Genomic DNA, 22,606 nt, shown 5'->3' with positions numbered 1-22,606 from the left:
CGTGGGCTCATCAGTTGTGGCTCCCGGGCTCCAGAGCATAGGCCCAAAAGCTCTGGCACATGGGGCTTAGTTGCTCAATGACATGTGGGATCTTCCCGGACCAGGCATTGAACCTGTGTCTCCTGCAATGGCAGGCAGATTCTTTATACTGAACCACTGGGAAAACCCGTTTTTTTAAAAAAATCATATCCAAATATTTTGATAATCCATAAAGATGTGGTATGTTGCATATTATCACATCATTTTCCACTGTACTATGATCTTGCCTAGTAGAAATACATACAAAATGGAAATAATTGTTGGGAGTGATTAAAAATGAATTGATAACTATCCGTTTTTCATACCTTTATATTAAAAAGACAAATGTGAACTAAGAGGGGCTCCCCTGGTGGTTTAGGGTAAAGAATCTATCTGCTAATGCAGGAGACACAGGTTTGATCCCTGATCTGGAAAGATTCCACATGCTACTGAGCACCTACGCCCATGCACCACAACTACTGAGCCTAGGCTCTAGAGCTCGAGAGCCACAACTGTTGAAGCCCACATGCCCTAACGCCTGTGATCCACAAAGAGGCCACCGCATTAAGAAGCCTGTGCACTACAACTAGAGAGCAGACCCTGCTAGCTGCAGCTAAAGAAAAGCCCGCATAGCAAGGAAGATGCAGCACAGTCAAAATAAATACATAAAATAGAACAAAAAAGAAACTAACAGAAAATGTACTCCTATTTGCCTTTTTTTCCTTATGGTGACTAAGGCAAAGTGAGTCTGGATGTTTTCATGGGTGTGTGCTCTCTTTCTAAAATGTGGATTAATTCCCAGCATTTCAGGGTATAAGCAACAGCTTTCCAACAGTGTTGACAATGGACATCTGGCCGCCCTTCTGGCTCTGAAATGAAACTTCAAACCCTATGGCAGGCAATGTGTGAAGACACTAGATCAAAAAAAAAAAAAAAATTTAAAATAGTTAGGATTTTATGACATCTTTGAAAAGCTGCAGTACTTTGATGATTTACTTCCACTATTTTGAAATATAATGAGTAATTTCCCAGGAAATAAAACTGACCAAAAAATGGGAAGGGAGACATCTATTCAGAGAATCTCCAACTTAGCAAAATACCATGAAATCCTTCATGGCATGAATGAAAAAATCACTAAATATGGTCTCCAAAGCAAAAATAAGTATGATGGGGAAAACATATGTATCTCCTCCTACCCACAAGCATTCGCGCTTCCTCTGATGGAGGACAGATTCACTGGTTCACCCTACTTCAGCGGCTCTGACAGCAGTGCACCACACTTGGACCTTAATATTCATAATTTACCTCCTGAGTCTTTGTTCAAACATATCGGCAGTGAAGTAAAGACTTTATTAGCATAACATTTCTTTTCATACCAAATAATTACATGAGACGTGAGTTAAGATCCCTGAGTTGGGAAGATCCCCTGGAGGAGGGCATGGTAACCCACTCTAACATTCTTGCCTAGAGAATGCCATGGACAGAGGAGCCTGGCAGGTTATAGTCAGACACGACTCAAGCAACTTAGCACCCACAATAATACTGAGGATCTGCAATTTATACTGCTTTTCCAGAAATCTGGGGTAAATATCACCTTTACTGCCCACCTGCAGCTATCCCACAGATAAGTCTTCCTCCATATAAGATTAATAACTGCTCCACACATTTATAATGTCCAGCCTAGCACTGAGTAGGCAAGTATGGGTGCAAATGTGCCTAAGAAGATGCTTTTTGATGTTTTCTAGAAACAAAGTTCATAATAACTATTATTGTTTGCATTACTTTTTGATTCACTGATACCTAAATATAATAAAGAGTACCGTATTCATTCACATCCTTACATTTATACTGGTTGTGACAATGTCTCAAGGTCTCACATCATAAATAAGAATGAGCAGTGCTTCTATCTTGGGCACACTTATTCCTAATGTATACTTATCCACACTATGTGTGGTGTTGATCACATGCTTTCTGTGTGTCTGACTGTCTCTAACACCAGGGATACAGCACTAAACAAAATAAACATCATGCTTTTATTAAGCATATTCTATTTGGGGAAAGAGGGACACAACTGAGCAACTATGCACTGCACAATGCAGATATATTAAAATATTTTAACTGTTTCAGAAAAGTGTGGTTACTTCTAGAACTAAATTGGAATAAAAATTAGGATGTGTATAATTTATGAACCCAAAGAGCTTAAAAAAACTTTGTACATGGAATAATGGTTAATAATTGAAACAGTCATCATTTTCCTTAGTATCAATCTTTTCCTAGGAGAAGAACTAACTTTTTCTATTAGTGAAAAGTGCCATTTCAAATTATTCATGTTTCTTACAAGATTTTCATTATTGGCTGAATGTGACCCGTTTTTTTGTGTGTTTTTTTTTTTTAAGCTAAACCATGAACAAAAAACTAGCACCCAGTATGTGTGGTATACAGGTAAATGACTCAGCAGTTGAAGAAAACTGTACCACCAGAACTTCTGTTCCAACTCAGCAGTTGAAGAAAACTGTACCACCAGAACTTCTGTTCCAGATTAGGTAGCAAACACTGAAGCATGTGACAAGTATTTGCTCTCATTAAAAAGAGATTACAATCATAATCAGCAATAATGGACCTAATCACGGGATGGCACCCTACTCTTATCTGGACATTCCTCTTAGTGCTTGTCATGTGCTTTGACTTTTTGATGACCAGGAAGTTATACTGTACATACAATCTTAGCCTCAAGTAGAAGAAAAAAAAAAAACACAATTGACAAAATGCTAATCTCTACTACAATATATCTCAGGGCCATGGGAAGGTCAGCTATTAAAAGAACCAAAATATTTAGCTTCATGGCGCCAGATTATTGAAGTAGCTTTTTATTTCCTCATTAATGCTCACACAAGGATTTATGAAAATTTGCTAATCTATTAGAACAGTGAGTTGATGCTGACTCTGAAGCTAGAGAAAGGCCACTAGCTCAGGAATGTGGACCGCCTCCAGAAAGAGAAGCCAGCAAAAATCAAGGACTGCGGCCTCACAGCCACTTAGAACTGAAAGCTCCCCAAAACTCAATGAGCCTGGAAGCAAGAACTCAGGCCGACACCTTGGTTTTGACCTTGTGAGACCTGAAGAGGAGAAACCAGCTGAGCCTACACAGTTCTCATAGAACAATGAGATAGCAAGTATGTGATGTATTAGCCACTATATTTCTGGTAATGTGTCACAGCAGCAGTAGCAATCTCACACATCCCCAGCTAGAGATGACTAGACTGAAACAGAGACATTCATTAACTTTTCCATGTTCATACAACTACCAAGCAGCCAAGCTGCAACTCAAATCCTGGCAGTCTGACCTCAGAGCATAGGCTCTGATCAGTGCATGCCTACAAAGCTCACTTACGAGTATCACTATCACACAGAACCTAGCACACTGTCTCAAATATGTCAATATTTAAATGTTTCTTGAATCAACAAATAAATAAGCAGAACTGGTGAGGAGTAGTAGGAAACTACTACTGGGAGTAGGAATCTCCATTCATTTACAATCAAATATAACATCTTAGGTCCTGGGGTATATGTGGGGAACAGCATTTTAATAAAAGACTCTTAAGAATTTCTGGGCACAAAATGCTTCATAAAACAACTAAGAATAAACAAAATACGAATTCTGTTTCTTTCTAAACATGCAGAAGAATGGGGAAAATCATCATAAAATGCCAGCTATCCTGGATTAGACTCGGTTTTACCTCTGCATTTTATTTCTCGTGAGTGGAACCATGTATTTTTAGAGTGATGAGAAGTTTATATACATAATTCTATCTTATGATTAATGGAATTGGTATTTTTCCATGTGAAAGGAGAAGTTATATTTTTACAGCTCTCTTGCAACCCTTGCCCATGACAAAGTTCTCAAATCCTCACACAAATTTCTCAAAGGGCGGAATGATAAAGTAACTAATAAAAATTAATAAATGACAACCTGTTCTTAGACGTTATTAATAAAACTACAAATCTTATCTTTCTGATTAGCTCCTGCAAGATGTAGAGTTATGTTTATTGCCAAATTAGCCTGTATCTAGATTGACACTGCCACTCCCAGAATGGACCTGCATGTGAAAGCAAAGGCAAAGGGTGCAGGAAAAACAAGAACTAGATGATGCTTTACATTTCAGTCCTATAGCCAAGAACTAATGCTCAGTGACACCAAGTAGTACATCAGCAAATCTATGCTGCAGACATTCACTGAATGCCTGTCAGTGGAGATGAAGACATCAATTAAAAACATAGCAAGCATTTAAATAATCTATCCATATAGCAAAACTGGGAGCTCACATCTAGGCTAAATGTGAGACACAAGGGTGTAACAGCTGAAGATTTTGTTTATAATGTAGGAACGTCTATACACCAGAGAATGGGAAAAGCTATCATTCTAATATAGGAGGGGCAGCCTCCCACAATGACACTAATCTTCAAAACTACTGGCAATATTGCTGCCAATAAAACTTGGCTTTCTCCATAAAGCTAGTGCTATCGTAAGTGGGCAAAGTACAGTAAGTATGTAGTTTCAGTGCAAATCGTGTTACTACTATTCTACCTAATCCCCACTACTGAGCCAGCTGACACTATTGCTCAGCTGTAAGTGGACTGGACTTATTTGATGTCCTGTGACTTAAACCATTACCCAGAGTTATTTAAGGTTGTTTTGGATGTCCCCTTCTTCCCCTGAAGTCTTCAAATTGTTTATAGACTCAGTGTAAAAGCTGACTATGCTCATGGGCTCAGCAAAGCAAGGGTTCAGGACAGAGCTTAACACGGTTCAGGTAGAGCTGCAGGTGGCTAGCAAGCTGGTCACTTGGCATTGCTTCAAACCAATACAATTTAAACAATAAACAAATTTTCAGTATTTTATGAATTGATACTATTGATACAGGTTGTTTTACCGTTTTTTTTTTTAGTAAGTCCTTTGTTGGCTATTCTCTCTTTCCCTCTTCCAGCTCAATCTAAATAAGACTTCTTCATGAAAGCATTCATGAAGAGTGCAGAATTTACTGAAGATTTCACTCAGTTTGTGATAATTTATTCCAACCCCCCCCCCAACAGGCATTATTTTCATGGCCCTGGAGCTTCTGGATCTCTCTTTTTCCCCTTCAAGCCTATAATTTTCATGTTATTATAAAACTCCAATGCCTGTACTATGAGAATAATGAAAATGAAAAACACAGACAATAACAGGTATTGTTGATGGTGTAAAGAAATTGAAACTTTCATTAATTGCTGATGAGAATGCAAAATAGTACAGCTACTTTGGAAAATTGTTTCTTAAAATGTTAAAGTCACCATTTGGCTCAGTAGTTTCACTCCTAGATAGATACTCAAGAGAAATGAACACATATGTCCATATAAGAACTTGTACATAAATGTTCATAGCAGCATTATTCCTATGAGCCAACAGGTGAAACAACCCAAATGCCCATCAATTAATGAATGAATAAATACAGTGTAGTACAGTCGTTCAATGGAGAAGGCAACGGCACCCCACTCTAGTACTCTTGCCTGGAAAATCCCGTGGACAGAGGAGCCTGGTGGGCTGCAGTCCATGGGGTCGCTAAGAGTCGGACACAACTGAGTGACTTCACTTTCACTTTTCACTTTCATGCATTGGAGAAGGAAATGGCAGCCCATTCCATTGTTCTTGCCTGGAGAATCCCAGGGACAGGGGAGCCTGGTGGGCTGCCATCTATGGGGTCACACAGAGTCGGACACAACTGAAGTGACTTAGCAGCAGCAGCAGCATAGTCGTTCAATAGAATACTGCTGCTGCTGCTGCTGCTAAGTCGCTTCAGTCATGTCCGACTCTATTCGACCCCATTGATGGCAGCCCACGAGGCTCCCCTGTCCCTGGGTTTCTCCAGGCAAGAACACTGGAGTGGGCTGCCATTTCCTTCTCCAATGCATGAAAGTGAAAAGTGAAAGTGAAGTCGCTGAGTCTTGTCCGACTCTTAGCGACCCCATGGACTGTGGCCCACCAGGCTCCTCCATCCATGGGATTCTCCAGGCAAGGGTGCTAGAGTTGGGTGCCATTGCCATAAAGGAACAACACACTGATTTATGTTCCAAGATGGATGAATTTTGAAACTTATGCTAAGTGAAAGAGGACAGTCACAAAAGACAATATATTGTGTGATTCCATTTATAAGAAATGGCCATAAGAGACAAACCTGTATAGATGGAAAGTAGATTAGTGTTTGCCTACGACTAGTAGGAGAAGAGGGGGGAAGTTGGGAAGGAATGGGGAGTATATGCTAATAGGCTTGGAGTTTCTTTTGGAATGATAAAAATATTTTAAAACCAGATAGTAGTGATGACTGCCCTCTCTGAATACATTAAATACCACTTTAAATTGTACACGTTAAAAAGGTCAGTTTTATGGTATGTACATTGTATCTCAAGAAAAAATAAGGCAATTCTGTTGACTTTAAAATCCAGTGTAGGAAAAAGTCAGAAGAGAACTTTCCATTAAAGATGAGTTTATCTACTTTTCCTCTTCATATCTCACTAAGATGACAGGAATTTTTTAAGGTGTAAGCCATCAAGGATAAAAAGAACACAGCTGAAAAGACAAGAGTAAACCAAGGATTTCAGCAAATTTACATACACACACATTCACAACACATACATACCTCAAGACCAGTTGTTCTAATGCAGAATAATTTTGCTCAGTCTTGACCTTTCCAAATTTGCATAATCCCACGCATTACTTAACATTATCTCACAGTGTCAAAGGCCATTAAGAGGAAAATATTTATATGTACTCAGTAAACCAAAGATCATCTAGCTATTAGGATCTACAACCTTAGAGATCATAGGGAATTATAAATAAGAAAGGCTTTTTTTCCTGTCATGTGGATCTGGATGGAAGCAGGACTAACTGGAATATCATAAAAATGTATAAAGTCATGTGTGGAAACCTGCGTTTCCTGGCACCACGTTTTCGATTTATTCCAGTAGAGGTTTCACACATCTGAGTGACTGGCAGCTTGGGCAGATGGCAATGCTTTAATCCTGCTCTGTATTTAGGTCTTTACCCAGGACAAAATGCATAATTTATATATTTAGCACTGCTTATAGAAAACCTAAAAGGCACACTCTGAAAATGCAAAGGGCTTAGACTTGGAGTTTAATATAATGATTGTTTTTCATAGAAACGTTTCTATGAAAAATGTGTGAGTTTAAGAATTTTGAAAGGAAAGGAACTTCTCAGTAAGAAGGAATGAACCTAGGGAAGGAAATATTTCATTTTTCCTATGGTGCTCTTACTACCCAAGAGGTAATGACTTAATAACTAGTACATTATAATTTGCAAGGCAAAACCATTCAGCTCACATCAAACAATGCCAGTGACACTATGATATAGAATAGACAAAAGACAGCCTTAACTCAAACTTACCTAGTGAATTCCTCACGTAAGGAAAAAAAAATAGTGCAAGGCTCAAGCCCCAAGTCAGCAAATGAAATAACCTTTCTTTACAATCAGGCATTATGCTGATTAAGATAGTGTTACTAGGGTGGTTTTCTTACGAAAAACAGATGCAATCTAAATTATCAAAGCTCATAAGCTAAAATTCAGAGGCACTTAACTCTCACACATTGTTTACACAGCTGCTATTATAAAATTCTCCCCATTTAAAATCAAGCATGGGATGGGTGAAAGGTAAAGGAGAATGTCCATTTAAAGAGACAAACTGATCACATATTCTTCCCAAAACCCTATTTAAATGACAGTAAAATGATGCTTAAAAAGTGTAAGCACCCATGGGCAAAAAAAGAACAGCAGAGAAGACAGAAGGAGAGGAGATTTCAAAGCCATTTGGAAGTGAATGCAAGTGACTGAAAACAGACAGACTGCATGCAAGCCTGTCAAGCTTCAGGCAGCCTCCACCACCCCAGCACCCAGGCAAGCGAGCCAGCAGGCAAGAGTGCTGAGGCTTAGGCTCTGCATGGCATCAGTGATTCTTGGACATCTGAAACAGCTAAGGTCTACAGTGAGGAAACAGCAGAAAACGGGAAGACGAGTGAAAATGTGCCAATAAATAACAGGCCCATTAGCATACTTCCCATCTCCCTCCCACTCCTGCTCAAGGAACTCAATAGCTGAAGAGAAAGATATGCCCACATACTGACATTTGTGGTTCCCCAATGAAACAGCTAGAGTTTCCTCTATCCCCACCATCTAATCCTCCTGAAGTGAAGCACGCCAGTAGACAAGCCCACTGGTCCACGTACAAAATGCTACTCCTAAATCTCGACAGCCAAAGATCCTCGTATGTTTGAGTAAAGAGAGAGAAAGAAATCCCGCAAACAGAAATATAGGGGGGAAGAAAACCAAACCAAAGCCACATAAACAAACATCCCCAAAAGCCTTATTTGTATCTCAGAAAGAAGAAGAACACAGTGCAATAAAACAAAGTACTTCGAAAAAAAATAGAGCATGAATATGTTCAATATTAAAATCAAAGGCTAAAATTTTAAAATAAGGTCAGAAAATAAAATTTATTAAATTTCACAGAAAACAGAATTTAAAGACGATAATCAAACCTCTACAGGAACAATAAAAGATAATACAGGTACATTTCCAAGACCAAAAGACAATATTTTCCAGGCTGAAGGGATCTGCTGAGTGTCCAACACAATAGAGAGAAAAGACTGCCAGGAAAGGCAGGTCTGGGAAGACTGGGGAAGGAGGCTCAGGGTGACACCTACTACTGGGGTTTAGATGAGAGAAGAAAAAGGGTCCAAGAGCAATCTCCCCAGAAATAAACAACTGACAAATTATTTGACATTCTGAAAAAAACAGGCAATGGTGGATGCATTGGAGCAATCTAAAAAATGCAGATTATTTTCATTCACACAATTCCCTATAAATCTGAGATATTAACATCAGGCAATACACTTCACACAAGTACACACCCTTACATAGTGCTATAAAGGCATACCTTAATTAAATACGTACAAAAATTATCAGCTAAAATTGTGGTAGAATGATACTGGAGTAAGTAACAATGTAACAAAGCTAATTCTGCACATTTCTTTAGCAGAAACAATGAGATAATATCCGGAAGTAAGTAATCAAAATAAAACATTATATTATCAAATGGAAAGAAATATCAAAAGAACAGCTAGACAAATGAAAACTGATTTCCTCTGGGAAAGAAAATTAAGGGCAGCCAAAGCATGTTTAGGGGTTTACTATGTAAATCTTTCCACTTTATTTAATTTTTTAATAAAACCATATGCATATATTAGTCTGACAAAAAGATTTCTTTAAATAAAGGAAAATGTTAAAAGCAATAAGATGATGAATTTTATCAAGTAATAAAATTACTTAAGAATGTGTCACTTCAGTATTTGATTAAAAATGTTACTGACAAACCACCAAACCGATTGTATTAACCATTCATCCCCGCCTCTTCCCTAACACACGCTATGTTCACTGTTGCAATCATGTACCTCTGTTTTCCAAACACCTTTGTTTTTGTAATCCTTTCTTCCTAAAGCACTCACCATTTGTGGTAATTCTACCAGCCCTCCAAAAGTCCCAGTTCAAGGATCACTGCCTTCTTTCATAAACCTTTCTTATCATCTGATTTAGTAAGGATTCCTCCCCTCAAACTCACTCTGTTTTGTATATCCTGGCTTTCTGTGTACCTGTTCTATTCCCCTAATAAACCTGTAAGCTCACTGTTCACAGGACAGTATCCTACTTTTCTATGTGAGCAATAAAATACCAAACAATGCCTTTGCGTGTGTGAATGCTCAGTCGCTCAGTCATGCCCGACTCTTTGAGACCCCGTGGACTGTAGCCTGCCAGGCTCCTCTTGTTCATGGGATATTCCAGGCAAGAATTCTGGAGTGGGTTGCCTTTTCCTCCTCCAGGGAATCTTCCTGATCCAGGGATCGAACCCATGTCTCCTGCATCTCCTGCATTAGCAGGTGGATTCTTTACCACTGAGCCAACTGGGAAGCAACAATGCCTTTACCTCAATTTATAATTAAAAAAATTTTAATCACTGATTTCATATAAAGGAGTCCGGTACTATTTGTAACATGCAATATTTGCAGGCTCACACTTTCATTAAAATTATATAAAACATTTCAAAAAATAAAAATTGATAATTGATAGCTATTCCAAAAATATTCCTGATGAATTTCTGGAAGATTTGGTCCATTTTGTGTGATTTACCAGGCGGAACAACCACCAAAAGTTCAAGCAGTTTCAATTAATCTGGGCAAGAATTTTGAAATCTTCATTTAACTCCAAACTGGAACTCACTTTCCCCCCTTTCCTTCCTCCTCCTTAATCATTAGGCAGGTAGGTGCATTCACTCTTCTGTGACTTTGGTAATTTTTTTATTTAGGAAACAGGGACATTAGAATAAAGGGACTAATTTTAAGGTTAAAAGTTAAAAACTTGAAGGAAATCACACTAAATGGTTCATCTTTATATAATCAAGAAACCAAGGGGTGGGAGCAAGAGCTGAGGATAAACTGACACATAAGCATGGGGATGGAAGGTTGCATTAAAACTATGGATGCCTGTGTCTCATCTCTAGAGATGATGATTTAGTTTGTCTAGGATGTAGTGATCTCTGGGATTTTTCAAAGCTTCCCAGACAATTCTTATGGGTTGCCACAATTGAGAAGCACAACTTAACATTTATTAAATATATGGTACCAACACTGTTCTAATTGCTTCAGTGGATAAATCAGTATCCACAACAAGCTCAGGAAGTGCACTCCATAGTAGTAAAACTATGTGTGGTGGTTTTTACAGTGTCCACAAAGTCTGACACTTCTTCCTTCAAAAGATGGTGCCCAATTCCTCTCTTCTTGAATATGCTCCGAATGAATATAATGTAGTACAAGTGATGCTATTTGATTTCTGGGGCTAAGTCACAGAAAGGATGGCTTCCATCACTCCTGATGTGCTCACACTCTGGGGGAAGCCAGCTACATGTTATGAGAACACTCAAGTAGCCATCAGGAAATGCTCACAGAGAAAGGAACTGAGGCGTCTCACCAAGAGCCAGCACTACACTGTCAGCCATGTGAACAAACCACCCTGGAAGCAGATCTCCCAGCTCCAGTCAAGCCTTCAGATAACTGCAGCCCTTTGACAACTCTTGAGAGCAACTTCCTGACAGAAAATACATGTTTAATGTAGTTTTCAGACAACTGTTAGGTAGCAATAGATACCTAATATACTAAGACACAGAAAGGTTAAGTAACCGTCCATACTAATGCAGCTGGCAGCAGGCACACTAGTCAGAATGGACCCAGAGCCCATGCTCTAAACCTCAGGCTGTAATATCCTCCCCCAAAATGAATCTTATTTTCTCTGTATCTAATTAGAGTTGATGCTGGAATCAAAAGAGATTATATAAATAAAGTAACTTCTAGGTATTATGCAGTGAGTAGTCACTAACTAGCACCTATTATCACAAGAAGGAATAAATTCTTACAGAGAATCAATATTAAAATATAAACAATTTACAGAAAATTATACAAAAAACAAAAACAGTACCCAGTAGTATTTTTTAGACAGCTTATCATTTATTTTAAACTCATTCCTTATTCCTATCTCTGCTAGTCATTAAAGATTTCTAAGAAAAAAACATCAGTTCTGTAGTAATTAATGATTTCTATTCTAGACAGTATCTAATTAGCATCCTCTGCAGGCATTTTACTAATTAATTTTTAATAATACATACAGAAAATTCTGATAATTAAAAAAAAAAAAAAAGCAGTACTATGGACTGAATTATGTCCCTACAAAGTCACAGGTTAAATGTGACTACTGTGACCTAAACTCCAATATTTGGAAGCAGGACCCTTACAGGGGTAATTAAGGTTACACGAGGTCATAAAGGTGAGGCTCCAAGACCCTCTTCAGATTCAATGCAATCTTATCAAATTACTATGACATTTTTCACAGAACTAGAACAAAAAAGTCTTAAAATCTGTATGGCTAAACAAAAGGCCCCAAATAGCCACAGCAATCTTGAAAAAGAAAAATGGAGCTGGAGAAATCAGGCTCCCTGACCTCAGACTTTATAACAAAGCTACAGTCATTAAAACAGTATGGTATCAGCACAAAAACAGACACATACATCAATGTAACAGAACAGAGAGCCCAGAAATAAACTCACACACTTATCAACTAATCTGTGACAAAAGATGCAAGACTATGTAATGGGAAAGGACAGTTGTTTCAATAACTGGTGCTGGAAATCCATACAGTTATATCTAGAAGAATAAAATCAGATCATTTTCTCACACCATATAAAAAATAAACTCAAATTGATTAAAGACCTAAATCTAAGACCCAAACCATAAAACTCCTGGGAGAAAACAGGCAAGACACAAACTGCAGCAGTATTGTTTTGGATCTATCTCCTAAAGCAAAGGAAACAAAAGCAAAAATAAACAAATGGGGTCTAATTAAATGTAAAAGCTTCAGCATAGCGAAGGAAACCATTGAAAAAAATGAAAAGACAACCTATTAAATGGGATAAAATATCTGTAAAAGATATGACTAGTAAGGGGTTAACATCCAGAATATATAAATAGCTCATACAATTCATTATCAATAAAAACCAAATCAATTAAAAAATGGGAAAAAAGACCTGAATAGACAGACATTTTTCCAAAGAAGACATACATTTGGCTAACAGGAATATGAAAAGATGTCCAACATCACTCATCATTAGAGAAGTGTAAATCAAAACCACAATATGCTACCACCTCGTACTTGTTAGAATGGCCATCATGAAAAAGACCACAAACAACAAATGTTGCTGAGGATGTGGAGAAAAGGGAAGCCTTGTACAATATTGATGAGAACTGGTGCAACCACTATGAAAACGAGTATCGAGTTTTCTCAAAAAACTAAAAATAGAATTACCATTATGATCCAGCAATTTCACTTCTAGATATACGTATATCCAAAAAAATGTAAACACTAATTTGAAAAGATACATGTAGCCCAATGTTCACGGTGGCACTATTTACTATAACCAAAATATGTAAGCCAACTAAGTGTCCCTTCATAGATATAGATATAGATAGATAGATAGATAGATAGATATCGGAGAAGGCAATGGCACCCCACTCCAGTACCCTTGCTTGGAAAATCCCATGGACGGAGGGGCATGGTGGGCTGTAGTCCATTGGGTCCCTAGGAGTCGGACACGACTGAGCGACTTCACTTTATTTTTTCACTTTTGTGCATTGGAGAAGGAATGGCAACCAACTCCAGTGTTCTTGCCTGGAGAATCCCAGGGACAGGGGAGCCTGGTGGGCTGCCGTCTGTGGGGTCGCACAGAGTCGGACACGACTAAAGTGACTTAGCATAGCATATATATATGTGTGTGTGTGTGTGTGTGTGTGTATACACACATATCTCAGCCATAAAATAAAATGAAATTTTGACATCTGCAACAACGTGGATGAACCTGGACAATATTATGCTTAGTGAAATAAGTCAGATAGAGAAAGACAAATATTGTCTTGTCACTTATACGTGAAATTGAAAAACATAAAACAAATGAATACACATAACAGAACAGAAACAGACTTGGAGAAATAGAGGACATCCCAGTAGCTACCAATGAGAAGAAAGAAGAGATAAGGGGCAAGACAGGTAGGGGTAGGGGATTAAGAGGCACAAATTATTACATATAAAATAAATAAGGTACACGGATATATTGGACAGCACAGGGAATATAGTCAATATTTTATAATAACTTTAAATGAAGTATAACATATAAACATTTTGAATCACTATGTTGTACACCTGAAACTAATATTATATTGCAAATGAACGCTACCTCAAAGAAAAACAGATGCTTAAGAACCTCTAAACAATCAATTTTAACTTCGACTATATAAAACAAATACTATTTTAGGACTCAATACTGCTTATGAGAAAGCACACTAGTGACTTTTCAGTCTCAAAGGACACTAAGCAAACACAATTTAATTAATATTCCCTACACAAAATTTAATGCCTCAGTCTTAGTACTTCGATGGCAGTCACTAACTAGTCAGAAAAGAATTTCTTTGGCCCAAAAGCACCAGGGGTTTTAACTATTATGTTATTTATATATTCATAAGCCAACAGTCTTAGAAATTATATTTAATAATAGCATTTCATAATTTAGTATTATTTTAGGGTAGAAGGTAAGGATCTAGAATAAGATAGCAAGGTGACAGTAATGGAGGAATTGTAAATATTTAAAATCTGTTAGGTGAAAAATAAAATTGCTTTAATTCCTAGAAGGATTTGGTGTACTGACCCTGAAAGAGCTGAAGGAAGCGAGGCTGTAGCGTGGAGGTGATCACACTCTCGGGCAGCTCCCTCAGGAAGAGCTTTAACAGGCTGGCCGCCGCACACACGTCCCCATCTCGCCCTAGCTCCACGGGCACCCCGCTCTCAAACTTCCATCGAAGCTGTTCTACCACCTTGACGTTGCCATTCACCCGGAAAAGGCCTTCCTGGGTGAGTCCTGAAACAGCCAAGATGACACAGAAAATAAACAGAGGTCTCTCACAAATACAAACTCGAAAGAACAGTAACAAATAAACCACAGTATAAACTTTCCTGAATAATTATCAAGCACTGGAAGATTTTCACAATTTATAAAAATGTTTTCTTAGAATAATACGTTTTCCCATTTACTACATATCAACCCAAAACATCATACATGATTGTTGTGAAAGCTGACCTCTAAAAATAAGGTCAGGACACAACAGACACAGAACACACACTACTCTACAAAGAAATGTCATTCATATAATCTTCTACGGTATACAACAGAAATTTACTCTGGGCTCCATAAACAACTTATCATTTTGAGAACAACTATTTAAAAAAGAATAACATGTATGCAAGAAACTTAACTGTATGTGATTACCTTTGCAATTATTTGATAAAGAACCATTACTTCTTTAGTAATCAATAAATACAAACTGTAAGACTTAGAGACTGCAAAGTAGTTAAGAAAAGATCTTGGCCTTTGGCCTATTGATCTGTGATTATTTGTGTTAGTTGGGCTAAGCAGAGAAGGCTTCATGGAGAAGCCTCTCATTTATTGGGGCCCTCTCCAGTGCTCTATCCCTGTTTCTGTACTCTTAATTCTGTATTCTTTCTCTTAAAGAGGGCCACAAAAGGATTAAGCATCACAACCCAAAAAACTTAATTGATCCCTGACAAAGAGAAACCAATATATGAATAGAGAAGCTGAGAGAGGAGAACAGAGAGTAGGTAGGCAGGTGGAAATATGGAGTGTTTATCAGTCATGAGTTAATAAAATGGAAGAAATGGTTAAGTATAAGATAATGCATGTCAAGACAAAGGGCAAAGACTTTATCATAATTTATCAATGGAGCATTAAATGTGTGTTTGACTGTGGCAGACAACATAAACCAGGTTGAAAGAAGATCTAGCTAGCTAAGTAGAGAATGCAGAGGGCAGAGAGCTTGCCTTAGGGTGACTACAGTCTATATAAGGCAGTAAGACAGAGACTATGGTGGGAAGGGAATGCAAAGGAAAGAATAAAGATGATTTGGGAACTTGGTGCATACAAAGAAAACAGAGAAGTGGGGAAGACTGAAAAGTAACTTTAATATTTGAAAACTAGGGATTCAGGAAAAAGTACTATAAAGAATGAGGTGGAGGCGGGGTGTGGTAGAAGGGTGGCAGCCGGTTTGAGGTCGAGGACAATGATTTCCAGCTCAGTGTGCTGGGTTCAAGGAGACAAAGTACCATGAAAGCAAGTGAGTCAGATGGTGGAGGAATGTTGAAAGTGTGAGAAACAATCTAAGAAAAGAGTAACCCACAGACTCAACTCGCCACTCTCTTTTTGAGAGTCCAATCGTGAATTTCAGCGAACCACCTAAGCACTGAAGCCTATCTGAATTATTTAGATGGCAGGTGTTTGTTCCTATCAGCCCTGGTTTCTCTCTCTTTCCTCTAACTGTATTTCTCTTTCTAAAGAAAAAGAAAGCTAATTTCATTTACTTTGTAATTTGATAAGACATTCATGAATCCTTTAATTCAGCAAAATACCCTGCAGTATGTTAGGTACCAAAACAAAAAACCAACTATAAGAAAAAAACTTCAAATACCACCAGGATCCTTATGGAATTTGTCATCTGATAAGATGTTTTTGTACTTCTACATATACACATATTATTGGGTTATGAAGAACACAAGTATCAAAAATGGATATGAATTTTAGCTCAATTTTGGCAAAAATTGGTGAAACCAGAGATGATATTAAAAATATTTCACAATTGGTATGGCTAGGCCACCACGTAATAGAGGAGACAGCAGGCAGTTTGTGAGCTAGGCAGCTTCTCGACCGGCCCTAGTGCCTGACCCTCACCTCTTGGTATCCATGCCATGTGGAATCCCCTCCCCTCCTTGAGTGTGGTCTGGACCTAGTGACTAGCTTCTAAACAAGAGAACGTGATGAGGTTGCAACCTCACTTCTGAGATTAGGTTATAAGACTGTGATGTCTACATTGCTTGCTTGCGTTCTCCCTCTGACTGTTCTTGTTTGCTCACTATGATGAATCAGCTGTTATTTTGTGAGCTCCCTTACAAAAAGGTCCACGTGGTAAGGAAGTGAGGGCAGTTTCTGGACAACAGTCAGTGAGTAACCCAGACCCTCAGGTCAACAGGCCACAAGGAACTGGATCCTGCCAACAACCACATGCAGGAGCTTGGAAGTGAACCTTTACCCAGTCGAGTCCTGATATGAATGGTAGCCTCAGCCAACACCATGACTGCAGCCTTAAAAGAGACACTAAAACAGAAGACATAACTAAGCTGTGCCTGAATTTCTAACCCATAGGAACTGTGGGATAATAAACAATTTTAATTCTGAAGATACATAATTTGACAATATAGTCCTCTATATACCCAGCTCGAGAGCCTGCTTTTGGCCCAGCAAATGCCCCTGGATCTGATTTCACAGTAATTTTCTAGCTTTGACCTGAGGTTCCCTCTTCCAACAAGGATTTTTGACCCTTCCCTCAAATAAATGTACTTTCAGTTATTAAAAAATAACTAGCCAGCTCCAAGAACTGGCTTTAGTCTTAAACATTCCTGATCCCTGTGGACCTTAATAAAGGACAGAGAAGCTACAAATAGAAGTCATCAAAGTCAATGCTTCTAAACCATTTTTTCTGCCCTGATTTCACTTATTTGCAAAACTCTCTTCCCTCAGGAACTTTTCTCACCCAAACAACTCGAAGGATATTTAGTGACTTTTCAATCAGGACATGGTTATTTTACTCTGGCAAAAAGAATCCATATAGTTTTTTGAAGTCCCTTATGAACTTATATACAATACCCATGTGAAACTTACCAGACTATACAGTCTCTAATGTTTCCTATTATAAATTTTTAGGAAATGATTACAACAGAAACGTTCAGAGGGAGGAGATGTTTAGAAAGCTTTATGGAGTTACTTTCGTACATTTGAGATTCTGTCACATTTGATTTCAGGAGATGTAGATTAATCATAATGAAACATCAATTTAATGGATTAGCAATGCCAAAAAATAATGTATACAGCACTGACAGCTACAATTGAAGTATTTAAAAATCTAATGAATACATATATGATCGTATGAATCCATCAACAGAAACTGAACATGCCAGAAGTCAGAATTTTTCATATTAGCACACTGGCCCAGACAGTCATATGACAATATGTATGCATATTCTGACATCTGGTGGTAAGTAGAGAATCCTACACTATTTAAATATCCCACAGCATCTTCATGTTAAAGTAGAAGCAATCCAGTAACACAATAAACAACATTAGTTATTTTAAAATAACTAATCAGTATAACGGAGAAGGCAATGGCACCCCACTCCACTACTCTTGCCTGGAAAACCCCATGGACGGAGGAGCCTGGTAGGCTGCAGTCCATGGGGTCGCTAAGAGTCGGGCAGGACTGAGCGACTTCATTTTCACTTTTCGCTTTCATGCATTGGAGAAGGAAATGGCAACCCACTCCAGTGTTCTAGCCTGGGGAATCCCAGGGACGGGGGAGCCTAGTGGGCTTCCGTCTATGGGGTCGCACAGAGTAGGACACGACTGAAGCGACTTAGCAGCAGCAATCAGTATAAACATGATATGACTCATAACTTACAAGATTTTCCTTTGAATGGAAAAATACATGTAAATTTTGTGGGTTTTTTTGGTTTTTATAAAAACCCAAAGTCTATTTTTGTTGTTCAGTTGCTCAGTTGTGTCTGACTCTTTGTGACCCCATAGAGTGCAGCACACCAGGCTTCCCTGTCCTTCACTATCTCCAGATGTTTGCTCAAACTCATATCCACTGAGTTGCTGATGCCATCCAACCATTTCATCCTCTGTTGCCCCCTTCTCTTGCCCTCAATCTTTCCCAGCATCAGGGTCTTTTCCAATGAGTCGCCTCTTTGCATTAGGTGGCCAAAGAAAAGTCTATTTAAAAGATCTTAATAGAGAGCTTGATAAGCACTTTCTGTTTCAAAATTCCTTTATAATAGTAAAAGGTTTCCCTCACAGCAAGTTGTTAGATATCTACATTTACATTAAACAACAAAGTATGACTATAATATCTAAATACGGTTAATTATACAACCAATCATCCCTAATCCCATATCTGACAGAGTGCCTACTGTCTCACAGGTGCATAATAAATACTTGTTGACTTAAGCTATAAAACAGTGAAACAAAACCAACTGAAGTATCTTGCCCTCAAACTCCATTTTGTTTTCGTTGTTTAGTCACTAAGTCATGTCCGATGCTTTTGGGACCCCATGGACTGTAGCCCACCAGGCTCCTCTATCCGTGGGATTTCCCAGGCAAGAATACTGGAGTGGGTTGTCATTTCCTTCTCCAGAAGATCTTCTTGACCAAGGGATTGAACCCAAGCCTCTTGAATTGGCAGACGGAATTCTTTTTTTTAAATTTTATTTATTTTTTTAATATAAATTTATTTAATTGGAGGCTAATTACTTTACAATATTGTATTGGTTTTGCCATACATCAACATGAATCTGCCATGGGTGTACATGTATTCCCCATCCTGAACCCCGCTCCCACTTCCTTCCCCATGCCATACCTCTGGGTCATCCCAGTGCATCAGCCCTGAGCATCCTGTATCATGCATCAAACCTGGACTGGAGATTTGTTTCACATATGATATTATACATGTTTCAATGCCATTCTCCCAAATCATCCCACCCTTGCCCTCTCCCACAGAGTCCAAAAGACTGTTCTATACAACTGTGTCTCTTTTGCTGTCTCGCATACAGGGTTATCATTACCATCTTTCTAAATTCCATATATATGTGTTAGTATACTGTATTGGTGTTTTTCTTTCTGGCTTACTTCACTCTGTATAATAGGCTCCAGTTTCATCCACCTCATTAGAACTGATTCAAATGTATTCTTTTTAATGGCTGAATAACACTCTATTGTGTATATGTACCACAGCTTTCTTATCCATTCGGGCAGATGAAATTCTTAACCACTGAGCCACCAGGGAAGCTCCTCAAACTCCATACCACACTTCAAACTTACACGGGCCCTATGGTTTATTAAAGTAATAGTTTCAAATACAGAAAGCAGCTTCAGGTTGTCTACAGTGTGATTAACTACATAGCTTTTCAAAATACAGGGCAGGTGCCTGTCAAGACTCTGATTCAGTAGATCTGAGGTACTGTCGATGAATGTATATTTTGAACACATATTCTTAACCAGGGTATTCTTAACCCTGGCTAAGAACGATGGACTGAAGGACTTCCCTGGTGGTCCAGTAGTTAAGACTCGTGTTTCCAGTGCAGGGGCCATGTGTTTGATAGCTGCCTGAGCCCACTAAAACATTTAGTTTTGTATTACCTGAATCCACCCTATTAAAGTACAATGAAGGGTACACTAAGGAGAAATAGAAGAAACGCAATCTCTAATTCAAAATTTGCCCAGATGTTCATACACTGATGGCGTGAATGTAAACTAGCTCAATTCCTAAGATTATTAGTGCACATATCTTTTGATCCATAAGCCCATTTTCAGAAGGTTAGTCTATAGGTACATCACAGTGCTCGATACATGTTAAAGGTCAGTCACTGAATCATTGTCTGCAAACATCAAAAGACTGGAACAATTCAATGTTGATCAGGATGTGACTAGTTAACACAGTGACACATATATACATAGAGTGTAACAGGATGCAGAGGAATAAAGAACTAAACGAGGAAAGCTCTTTATGCAAAATGGAACAGTCTTCAAAAATATACCACTGAGTGATTTTTTTAAAGAAGATTCATAAACAGTGTGCATGATGTGCTAATGTTAAAAGGGAAACAGAAAATACACAAATTTGCTTATATATTCAAATATCTTTGCAAGAACGTAGCAAAAAATAGTTTAGTATATTGTTTTGGGGAGGGCGAGATGAGACTTTTCACTGTATACCTTTCTGAATTTCAAACCACATACATTTAGTAGTTATTCAATATTGTTTTAAAAGATTAAAAATAAAAATGATTTCACATAAAGTGTTAATCGCTCAGTTGTGTCCAACTCTTCATGATCCCATGGACTGCAGCCAGTCAGGCTTCTCTGTTCATAGAATTCTCCAGGCAAGAATACTGTTATGGGATGACATTCCGTTCTCCAGGGGATCTTCCCGACCCAGAGATCAAACCCAGGTCTCCCCCATTGCAGGCAGATTATTTACGGTCTGAGCCACCAGGGAAGGCCAATTTTACATAAGAGTAACCTCAAAAGGCTATTACTTAATCATTGTTGGGTAAAAGGTCAGAATATTGGTGATGCCATAATGAAAATATTATCTTAGGTTGTCACATCTGGCATCCAAATGAGTAATACCAAACAACCCTATTTAAGATATTAAATGAATTATCTAGTGATCGTCTTGTATCTAAGTCAGAGGTTACAGTTTTACTTAATAGTGAGTGTGTAACTAAGTCCTGTCAAACCTCTAACTCTGTAACACCTGGCTTCAAGATTTTGTAGGCCAAGGGCCCATCTTCCTGCCATACTGCATATAACACCTTTGTGTTTAACCTGCTTAATGTGCTTGAACAAACCCAGAACTCTTCTCTAAGAATCTCACTCTCCTGCAGCTATCTTCCTCCCAAAACACTAACTCCTAGGAGGTAAGAATGCAATGAGTCCCTGGCTCTTCAGTTTTCAAAGCAAAATACTATCATATTTTCTCATCTACATACCAAATAACCTGAGCAAATGGCTGTTTTTCAATTAACATAAAACACCTTCTGAGGCCTGAACTGTCTGCCATTCAGTCCCTGTTACAGCACATACATGTTCCTACATAGGAAAGGTGGAACATTTCCCTGCAGCCTCCTCCTCAGCAGGGGCAACTGACTTGGAATCATGCCAAGAGTCAGGCGAAGCAAACTGCCCAAAGTACAGAATATCTTCCAAATCTCAAGTTTTACCTTTAAAAATACTCACAAGTTTCATATTCTACTCTGCAGAGAGTCTTGTTTTAGTATATAAATGTTTGTTTCAGCATAGAAAATGAAGATTACAAGCTCTTCCCTCAGAACAGTTTCTTTCCAAATCTCTTAAAGTTTATTGATATTTATTATAGTTTGGAGCTCTCCCATCACCCTGCCCTCATTTGATAAGCATCATTCTCTCAAACTCTTGAGGGTCCCTTGGAGAGCAAGGAGGTCAAACCAGTCAATCTTAAAGGAAACCAATCCTGAATATTCACTGAAGGACTGATGCTGAAACTGAAGCTCCAATACTCTGGCCACCTGATGTGAAGAACTGACTCACTGAAACAGAACCTGATGCTGGGAAAGATTGAAGGCAGGAGGAGAAGGGGGCATCAGAGATGAGATGGTTGGATGGCATCACCAACTTGATGGACATGAGTTTGAGTAAACTGTGGGAAACAGGCAGGAAGGGAACCCCGGTGTGCTACAGTCCATGGGGTCACAAAAATTCGGACAGGACTGAGAGACTGAACAACAACATTCTCTCAAGTCATCAAGGTTTTTAAGTCTTATTTTAAATAAAATAATTTAAAAAGCTGTAAAACATACTTGCTCTCACTAACAAAGAGAGGATATGATTTTCTTTTTATCATTCAATGTTCTATGGCAGTCTTCAATTATTTTACACAATTTTACCATTCCAAAAGTTAATGCCCCCTCCCAACACCACAGTAGGTTATACATAATACTTTCTTTTGCTATTTCTGCTGAGTTTTGAAAGCAATCAACATATTCAATAAGTTCATGACTGACCTCAAACCAAAAGAGATACTCAAAGTATTCTGTTACATTAAAAAGTATTGACTCTCAGAGGGAACAAGTCAAGAGAACTCAGCATTAATATTAAAACAGTGTCTTTTAGTACTTTACACTAGGAATCATTCCAAACTAGAAACCTCAATTACTAAAGTGATTTCTCCATGGTAAGCTGAATTAAGTATTTTCCAAATAATGTTAAACAGTCATAATGCTCTTAACATCCTC

General features: G+C 38.3%; 1 protein-coding gene across 9 annotated transcripts in view; it reads right to left on the bottom strand.

Annotated features, from left to right (window-relative positions):
* FAM13A (family with sequence similarity 13 member A) overlaps positions 1–22,606 on the bottom strand; it is a 337,331-nt gene that overhangs the window by 275,165 nt on the left and 39,560 nt on the right. For all 9 annotated transcript variants that reach the window (XM_070790892.1, XM_070790889.1, XM_070790891.1 and 6 more), the window contains one exon: positions 14,364–14,573. In XM_070790892.1, coding sequence (XP_070646993.1) covers positions 14,364–14,573 — 210 coding nt within the window. The remainder of the gene's footprint in view (positions 1–14,363; positions 14,574–22,606) is intronic.

Source organism: Bos indicus, chromosome 6 (assembly GCF_029378745.1).
Source record: "Bos indicus isolate NIAB-ARS_2022 breed Sahiwal x Tharparkar chromosome 6, NIAB-ARS_B.indTharparkar_mat_pri_1.0, whole genome shotgun sequence".
Taxonomy (NCBI): Eukaryota; Metazoa; Chordata; class Mammalia; order Artiodactyla; family Bovidae; genus Bos; species Bos indicus.
Note: the sequence above shows the minus strand (reverse complement) of the source record. Positions and strands in the feature narration are given on the sequence as shown.